Source organism: Cryptomeria japonica, chromosome 10, assembly GCF_030272615.1.
Source record: "Cryptomeria japonica chromosome 10, Sugi_1.0, whole genome shotgun sequence".
NCBI classification, from domain to species: Eukaryota; Viridiplantae; Streptophyta; class Pinopsida; order Cupressales; family Cupressaceae; genus Cryptomeria; species Cryptomeria japonica.
Window position 1 is genome coordinate 224,846,410 of NC_081414.1, and position 10,266 is coordinate 224,856,675.

General features: G+C 34.8%; 1 protein-coding gene across 1 annotated transcript; it reads right to left on the minus strand.

Annotated features, from left to right (window-relative positions):
- Window positions 1-6,584: 6,584 nt before the first annotated feature.
- Window positions 6,585-10,064, minus strand: LOC131034862 (transcription termination factor MTERF8, chloroplastic-like). The gene is made up of 2 exons (XM_059213420.1): window positions 8,603-10,064; window positions 6,585-6,895 (listed from the first exon to the last, which is right to left on the minus strand). The coding sequence occupies exon 1, from the start codon at window positions 9,937-9,939 to the stop codon at window positions 8,812-8,814; it is 1,128 nt and encodes a 375-aa protein (XP_059069403.1). The 5' UTR covers window positions 9,940-10,064; the 3' UTR covers window positions 6,585-6,895; window positions 8,603-8,811.
- Window positions 10,065-10,266: the final 202 nt, after the last annotated feature.

Sequence of the window (10,266 nt, forward strand, 5' to 3'; positions counted from 1 at the left end):
ATGTCGAAATATTGTCGAAAATGTCAAATCTGCAACTTCAAACACAAAATCTACAACAACGACGTTAAATGCAAAAGGGACAAGAGTCCCACCGGGCGTTCCAAAATGTTTATGGTGAAAATGGATACAACAATAACGATATTGAAAGGCTAAATGAATTCAACCACAAAACCCTAGCCTAACAACAACAAAGATCCACCATAACATATGAAGATTACCTAAGACAATGCAAATCAAATGAAATCACAAAGATTATACCATCATATGTCCAATAGGGTTTGGATCTCCATTCTTCCTATCTCCATTGATCTTGCTTGATATATTTGCTCTCAGATTTTATGTGCACAAGAGTTCAACAAAGAACGGAATGTGGTTGCAAGTAGGATCGCATATGTCAAGTAGTCAATTGATCAAGTGGTTAGGGTTTGATAATGAAAGAAGCATCTCCTTATATAGAAGACACAATATGAAATGGAGGGATAAGATTGAGAGGTGTAAAAGGAGGTCGGCTATGATTAGAGGGTAGGTAAAAGAAATAATAAAATAATGAAAGGGGTAGGTAGTGTAGGAATTAAGAGATGAATGACATGTGTCATAGGTAGAAAAGGTTAATGAATTAATTAAATAAATAAAGATTTATTTAATTAATAGAAGAAGTGGGATCAATTAAATAAATAAAATATTTATTTAATTTAGGAAAAGGATAATTTAAATAAATAAATGTATTTATTTAAATGAGAAATAAGGCTAGAAGAGGATAAATTAATTAATTAAATAAATAAAGATTTATTTAATTAATAGAAGAATTAAGCTTAGTTAATTAGACTGGACAATTTTGGGTGTCTACAGTTACAAGCCAAAAAAATGTTGCATCCAGTGAGGAAAGGCCAACAGTCAGGTCTTGGGCCTACTTTTTATCCAGCAATTACATTACCACTGATACTTTCAGTTTTTTTTCATATGATCTTTAATACAGGCTATGATACTTTCAGTTTGCAGCATAACACGGTTTTCCTGGAGTTGCTGTAACAAGAGGGTTGTAATCTAAGATCAACAGAGTGTTGCCCTATTGTAAAAGTATCAATATGCTCTTTTATATATTGATTATTTTGAGGATTAAGCTATTTTTTATATATTTTTTATGATTAAGATTTGTCTGCTTATAATTAAGATTTTTAAATTCAAAAATTTCAAAAAACCTTAAACTGTCAAAATTTATTATTATCTGCTAGTCAATTGGATGTAATATCTTTAATGTTTACCTTCCAACTATACCCAACAAGACTAAGTGAAAGGACATGTCATGATTAAATGATCTTTGGTTTTAGATTTTGAATCACAAAGCACATAACTAAAGAAGATAAATCCCTAGATGATAAATTATGTCACTGCTTAATATCCTTCCTTTTAATGTTAACCAATCAAAGGAACCCGCCTTAGGAAGATCTACATCTAACCAACGGAAGGAAAAACATATTGCCTTTGCAATCGACCTGGGATCCCTAATAATATTGTAGCATTGTTTGATTAAAAATTACCCAACGGATAAGGAGACCAAATATTACAATCTTGAGAGTCTTTAAAATGCACAAACCTTTGATTGACTTCCCTTTGAAAAATGCTTATTTGATCCACAAGAATAGGAGTGGAGGAGAGGTCTTTCTAGTGAGATAATATCAACCCATTACATTCTTTAATGATGAAATAATCACTCGCTTTGTCACCCCAATCTTCTTTGAGGAGGGATTTTGACTGAGCTAATGATTCTAGATTGTTTAGTGGAGGAAAGTCATTCTAAGAGTCCTCCCAAAAAAGGCTTTTCTCCCAACATTGATGACCAAGGTTAAGAAAGAAAGAAATATTTTTCTACAGTTGACCATGAAGTTCCACATTTGGGAATCCAAAGGTGGATTTAGGGCTATGAAAATCCTTTCTAGGTCATTAGAGTGCATATATTTTGTTCTCATGATTGTTGCCCATTTAGAGTTGTGGTTGGCAAACATTTTCCAAACCAACTTTGTACCTAAGGCCACATTCCCACATTCCATATTGTGGATACTTGATCCTCCGATATATTTGGGTGTACATACCTTCTCCCAAGATAAAATATGGAGTTTTTCTTTGGGATCTTTATTAGCTTTCCAAAGAGATCTTTTGAGTTTAGATTCAATGTTAGAAAAAACTCCTTTGTGAATAGGGAGAATTGACATGATGTAATTAGGGATGGAAGCCAAAACATATTTGATTATGGGGAGTCTACCTGCTAGGGAAAGCCAAGTATTTTTCCACAAAGAAATTTTATTTTGATTTGAGTTTGAAATGCTATCCCAAAATGATCTTTTGTTTTTCTCTATATGTCTAGGTATTTACTTGGGAGAAACTCTTGTTTGAATCCAAGAAACTAAGATAATCTCTGAGAAACACTTGAAGAGCAATTATGAAAAAATTCTTTAATTTGGCAGCATTAATTTTCTAACTTGTGATATCACAATACATGTCCAACATCAATTTGATAGCTTGAGCCTCCTGCATAGTGGCTTCACCAAATAAAATTGTATCATCAACAAAGAGGATATGTGTAATGGCTACCTCTGAGCAATGGATTATAATTTCCTCTCGACAATTGAAGGCGATGTTTAGCAACAATAGATCGATTGAGAGCCTCTATGAAGATAAATAAGTAAGGAGATAATGAATCGCCTTGTTTGATTCTTTGGGATGGAGAAAAGAAACCACATGGTTGCCCCTTAATTAGGATAGAAAATTTGATGCTTGAAACACATGAAATGATTTGGATCTACTCTATTTGATTGAGAATCCAAATTTGTGAAGCACTTTGCTCTAATACTTTCCAACTGACTCTATCATGCCTTTAACATATCCAATTTTATAATCATGATCTCCAATTTATGTTGTTTGATAGAGTGAAGAACCTCATGAGCAATGAAGGCACTCTCAGAAGTCCCCTTTCCAGGGACAAATCCTCCTTGTTCTTTTGAGATGATTTTAGGAATCAACTTCACAAGTCTGATTGAAATAGCCTCGATGAATGTCTTGTAGATTGTATTGCAAAGGGAAATTGGTATGAAATCAACAAAGAAAACAGGGTATCTCTTTTTAGGAATAAGAGTAAGAAACTTGTGTTGAACTGTTTGAGGATATTACCATTCCTTCTAGCCTCTTCAAGAGCTGACTAGACATCGGTTCCCACAAACTCTCAACATTTTTGGAAGAAGAGAGGCGTTAGTCCATCAACACCAAGAGCTTTGTCAAGGGACAAAGAGAATACCACAACCCTATCTTCTTTAAGGGAAAATGGTTCTAGGAGATCTAAGCTATCTTGATTGGATACCAAAGGAGCAAAATTGTCAAGGAGACCATGGAGATCACCAGCTTCTGAATCTACACCCTTTTGAGGAGCTACAAAGAGGTTGGAGAAAAATTGGACTTCCTCAAGTTCAATTTTGTCATTTTCAACTAAGAGGACTCGAGATGAATCCTTAATCTAAAAGATTGAATTAGAAATGGCTCTCAATTTGATTGAGGAACAGAGGAATTTTGTGTTTCTATCCCCATCTATGAGCCAAAGTTCTCTTGACTTTTGGTACCAGAATATCTCTTCTCTAGAGACTACCTCCTCATAGGGATGTTGGATTCCTTTTTGCTCTTGGTAAGAAGTTGGATTGATACCATTTTCAACAATTTATGCATTAGTCTTGAATAGTTGATCCTCAAGATTGGCCTTAGAAGTAAAAATAGTTTTAAATACCTATTTGTTCTATACTTTGATATAGGCTTTCAAAATTTGAAGTTTCTTATAGAGTTGGTACATTCTAGATCCCTACATGAAAGGAGAGTTTTGCCAGCAAAATTTGAGAAGATGAAGGAAGGACAGATCCCTTAACCACATTTGCTCTAACTAGAAGGAATACAGTCCATGTGAATTTTCTATTAGATGGAATACAGTCCAAGTTGAGACCATTATTAAACACAAAATTACTTAAGTCCTGCATTATCTTAAGAGGAGGAAATATTTCACCCACTCTATCTTGCAAGGATAGAATAGCATTAAAGTCATCTCCAATAATGATTGGATCATCCAGAATGTTTGCACATGCCATTGATAAGGAGTTTCAAATGAGCTTCTTTCCAACCATCAAATTAGATTCATACACGTTGAACAAATGAAAGCATGTGTTGAAATGTTTGACTTGAATTTGAATCCAATTAGCCCTTACTACAACTTTTTGAATCTGAATGAATTTGTCTTTCCACATTATAGCTAAACCTTCAAAGGCCCCAATAGATGGAGATGCAATGTATTTCCATTTTTTCCATTTTGCAAAGAGTTGGTTGCATTCCTCATCAGATAATTTGGTTTCTTGTAGCAAAATTATATCTGCTCCACTATCCTCGACTTGGGATTTGATGAAGCATTTATGCATGCCAAGTTATAATTTTCCTACTTTACGTGGAGAGTGATGCGCTCTCCACGGGCTAAGATTGTTGTCTAAGGTAGTTTGGATTCCTACTTTGATTTCTTCCCTTAATTTTTTGTACTTTGACATCTTTCTGTAATGCCCCCTCTGTGAGGCCCAGAGCACAATTCAATAATACACAATAAAAATGTGATTTTTTTTTTAAAAGGCAAAAATAATCAATACATTACAATGAACATAATGAACATACAAGAAAGGATAACATAAACATCATATAAATGTCCTCAAGGCCTCGCAACGAAATAACATGCATAGCAATAATCAAATATAAATGAAGGAATGAGACACTTTTACAAATAATATTACAGTCTTGCTCCAGGAACATGGTTTAGAATACATAGCCATGAATATACAAATGATCCTAACATTACAAGGTATCCTTATGGATATGATCTTCTAACACAAAAGTGACAAAAGCTCATAATTTGGAGTGCAAGGTAGATCTTCAGTCTTTTCCTCTAACCATCTTGCTCCCGATGCAACTCGTACCAAAACCCAATGGGTGCGAAATGCGGTCCACCCAACCATGTGGTACCATCAAGTCCACCCTTCGTGCAAGGAGGTAGCAGTCAAGCCCCAAAGACATGAGGATGGAATAACATGATGCAAGAATATAATTGAGGCTTGAAAGGAAACAACACAAGTTTTACACAAACAAGAACAAGAACTGTCAAGATCACCATTACAAGGAAATCACAAGATGGAAAAGAGAATCACAAGAACAACAATCATTTTCCAGATTCCAGAAGCTTGAATTGTCCTTTGGGCCTCATAGCGGGGGCGTTACACTTTCTATCTTTTCCTTTTGGCTTTTTACAAGGGCAAGAGGAAGAATCTGCAATGGGAGTTGGTGGATAGCACATGGGAGAGGATCCTCAATATTTGAGAGCACTTGGGAGGGGAGGTCCTCAAACACATCTTGATAGCCATCTTTTAATCTTATGAATAAATCAGGAAGGGGAGATTGTTCTTGTGCAAGAGAGTCCTCCAATTTGGGAGACCTAGATGATCTAATAGCCTCATCGACTAGGAGTTTTAATTTATATTAACCGATGAAAAATGAAAATAGGTAAGTAACCAATTCAACTTGCTATTTATAGAAAGTGGACATGAAAAATGATGATGATCATGATGGCACTCTATGATGATATTGATTATTTAGAAAATCCATATGACATTGAAAACCGACTATTGAATACAATATTAGTATTTTAATATTGAACTTAAAGTTTTAAAAATGAATATTTTATATTTTAAATGACATTTGACTTTCTGATGGTTTTGTTGATTAGATTATGCTATGTGATATTTCAAACTTAATTCTAGGCAAGCTTTGTCTTCTAATTCATTTTTGTTCTAAAAGCAAAAAAAATAGAAAAAATTAATCTCAATAGCTTTAAGTTTGAAAATATGAAATTTATAACCCTCTTCATTAATGTCATTTTAATTAACATTTCTTTTGGACTCAATTCTTAACAATTTTGTTTGTCCTAATTTTGAAAACATTATATTAAATAATAATTATTATCTTTTTATTTTTTTAAATATATCATTTTTAGCCTAAAAAACCTTTGCTTAAAAAGGGAAGATGATGTAATTGAGAAGGTGAAGAAAAAGAATGGAGGATTAATTTTATATTCAATTTCACTTGTATTGAACTGTTGCTTGGTTATAACCATTGCTTTGTGAGATAAAAATATAGTATCATGGATATGCAATTGCTAGGATGATATACAAGCCTATACAATAAATGAGCTACTATAGATGATTTTTTAATGGTTGAAAACCTTGTTTGGGCTTGGAGTGGGTTTTCTAGGTTGGGTCATATGTGATTCTTCGTGTCTTATTTATTTGTATCTTTGGTCATATGAATGCTCTTTGAGTTATATTTGTTTACATTTTTTATAAATACAAAGTTTTAAATTAAAGTCATTTTACAACACATTTCATGATCTATTATTAAGATATTTTAGGCAAGTGAATCCAAACCTATGTGATCTTCAATTGATTTTGTTCATTGCAAATCTTACAACAAGAAGATTTAAATATATTATAACATTATATAAATTATAGTCAAATTCCATGTACATGCAATCTTTTGGTGAACTTGCCTCCGTTGTAATTTGAAACGGAGAGAATAATATCAAAATCAGCAAACAGTTCCAGATTTCACAAGTATCAGAGGGTTACATCACTTTCGCTCCAAATTCTCTATAACTGTTTTCTCAGCCTGTCATTTTCCAATATTTTGTTGTGGTAAAACAAATCCTCCTTTATTACAATTTTGCAGATGGCCACTTTGTGCATGAGAGAACCTTCAAGACTCCTCTGCCCTTGGCTTTCAAACAGGCTGCAACATAACTCATACTCACAAAACCCTGGAATAAACCCTGCCTCTGGAAATAAAAACAGTATAGAATATTTTGTCTATCATAAGACAAAAGACAAGCTAAACTAAAATACGGAAGAAAACACGGATCTGCTGAGTAAACAAAAAATATCAGAAAATCTAAGTCATATCATTCCAAACTGAATCATATCGTTCCTTCATATTCAACAAAATAAAGATTACACCACAAACACACCGAAACGAAAAAAACTCCCACACCAAAACTTTCCCTCCAAAAACCAAAACAAATCTACTCAACCAAAACCGCTTCCTCCACACTAAAAAGAAAGCACAAGCCTTAAAAAAACTTGTTTCATATAATCTTGAACACAGGCTATGATATTTAATCATAGATTCTAGACCAAACCTCCCACATGAACATCTGAAAGCATGGTTTTTGGATTCATTCTATGGTAAGAATTTCCTTTCTGATCCTAAAAATTTCAGACCAATTATTTTTGCAGTAAAACATTCGACACAGCTCTTCTGATCAACATTTAAAGCGAGATCCCAAGAATTTGTTTCTAGGTGCTGTCAACAAAATACTTGTGTGTTCCTATTTATTTTGCATTGATTTGTCCAAGCATGCTAGTTTTTACCACTTGATAATGGTAAAACACAAATAAAACTATTTGATAAGAAAATGAAAATAACTGTCAGTTTTAGATGCATGTGATACTGCTTTAGATAGCTGTATGTAGACCAGAGAGGAACTAATTAAAAAGCATTAATCGAATACATGATTGGTAAGGTATTACAGAATTAATCGTAGCATGCTTAAAACCATGGTTTTGAGACTCTGTGCATCTGTGCTGAATTAACAAAGTCCGAGCGAAGCCATCAGCAGTGAGTTTCGCTACCTTGACTAGGTCAAAATGAATGAGTTTGACAGAAATCTGCAAAACCTTCTACATTTCCATGTTACTCTGAAAAATTTGTCTGAGACTCGACCAATCTTCAGAACACTTTGTTAAGACAATAATAAAAGCCTTCAGGATTAAGGTTAAAACCCTCATCTTCATTTACGGCATTCAATTTTCTAGTATAAACTTCTTTAAACTCTGAGCAACTTGTTTGATGCATCAATGACCACAAATTCATTGGAGTAGTCCATTGAAATTCAGGATTTTGCAGCTAGCTCCAGCATTTTAAAGGATTTACAGTTTGATTCATATATTATTGATGTTCTCCTAAAATGGAATCCATAAAAGTCCAATTTATTTTGAAAAGCAAGTTTACCTAGTCAGAACCTGAAATGACCGGAAGCCCCGAATATATGGTTAAAACCATTTTACTAACTATGACTTCCATCTAATAATGCTTTGTGATGGTATCCAACTGCTACTGAACTTCCACTGTAAATTGAAGAACTTACTGGTCCAGTGTACTGTTTTTAATAATTTCTTTGAAGGACATACATGACAATCTTAAGAAAAACTGACTCAGGTATTCTAAATGATATTACATCAAACACAAAGTTACAGCTTTCGAATATATTTGGAGGCTGTAAAACTTATTTTTTGAAAATTATGTTCAATTGTTCACTCCTTCCTCTAGCATTACTCTCATTCCAAACATAATAATGCGATTAACTGAAATGCCTTTCAGATGCAACAAAACTTCTAGCTATTAAATAGACACCAATTACATCACACTGAATGACTGCAGTGAAAGCAATTGGCTCACATAAAAAGTCAGTGACTGCTACGCATACCTTGCCTGAAGAACAATTAGACACAGAATGCATGGCAGGGGAATATGGGCGTAGCTTCTGTTGCTGAATATCGTGGCTCTAGAAATGTAAAGTACCCACAGCCAACACCTCGATAAGGGTGGCCTGCCTACCTTCTGCTAAAGACTGGATAAATATGTTTGTTGTGGTCTTTGTGTCCCGACTCTCAGTCTCATTCCCAAAAATACAAATTAACAGTGGAATGAGCTCTTTGCGTGGTTGGAGGCCTTAGAGATGGCATTTTCATAAATAGTCCACAGTGTTGTAGATTCAGGATGTCCTCTGATAATATTTCTAACAAACCTTTCCTCTGTCATCATCAATACTGACAAAAGAGAAAGGCTCGGGCCATTCATGGCTTTGATTTTCTGCCAAACTAGAAACCTGGGCCTAATAATCTTTTCCAAATTTAAATGCAACAAGCAGGAGTGCTTCACTATATAATTTGCAGGGAGCTCCATGTCTTTAACTACAAAGTTCATCGTTTCACGAACTCTTACCCTGGAGTAATAAAGGGCTTGAGGTACAGCCCGACATAGTTGCCAGGTTTCTTCAACCGAGAGCCCGCAAAGCTGGAGATTCTCTATCTTGGCCTTTAGCGTTTCCATGCGGCTAGTAGCTACTACATTAACAATATATTTATACGCCTTGCTTTCTTTGTCGACGCCAATCTCCCGAATGAGATCAGCTTGGTCAGGCGTTAGAGAAGAGCGTTGCAGAATGGCCGGTCTTATCGATAAGAGTCGGAAGAGCTCCGTGCCCTGAAAACCCCATCTCTCCCAGAAAACAACCGAGGGCTTCAGGGTCTTCTCCAGGTTACAACATAAAATGGAAGGAGCTCTAAGCAGGTATTTGATGAGGAACTCCTGGGACTGAAATAGATTCTTAAGAAACTCCATCTTGGGAAGAAGGGTGTTCTCGAGGCTGAGGCTCAAGATGGTTGGATTGCTCGCCAAAAGCTTCGCCAGAGTTTCACCTTGAAAGCCGAAATCTTCCAGCAGTTTGATTTTGGGTTCCGATATTCTTTCTACACTTGTGCTGATCATTTGCGGGCGTGCCATCATTATCTTAGCAATTTGGACTTTAGAGCATCCGCATCTGTTCAACATATCAACAAACTGCTCGACCTTGTCGAGGGTTTGAAGCCTCTGCAACTGGGGATTTAGTTTAAACATCCGAGTGATGTGGGCCGCAGAAATGTTAAATTTGGTGGAGGCAAAGTGTGAAAAGAGGTTCTGAGAATAAGCATGGGTATTGATAAGGGTTGAATAGGCATTGCGAAAATGGAATGGTAAAACAAACAGTTTGCGGCATGACATGGTGTTCCTGTGGTTCCTGCAACAAGAGGGTTGGAATCTGAAATGAACAGAGTTTTACCCTAATGTATAACAACGGATGTGTTTTTTTATATATTGATTATTCAGAGGATTGAGTAGAATATCAAATCACTCCCTTTTTTCCAGCAGTTTAGTTTTCACATAGTTGATGTTTATGAGTGGATTTTCTAATTCAATTTTTTTTTAAATTCTATTGGTCAAAACTCATTCATTGTTCAATATAAAAAAATAAATTAAAAATATATATTATTATTATCTATTGTCATTTAAATTTATTATTTCTTTGCACACAATGTACATAAATATAAT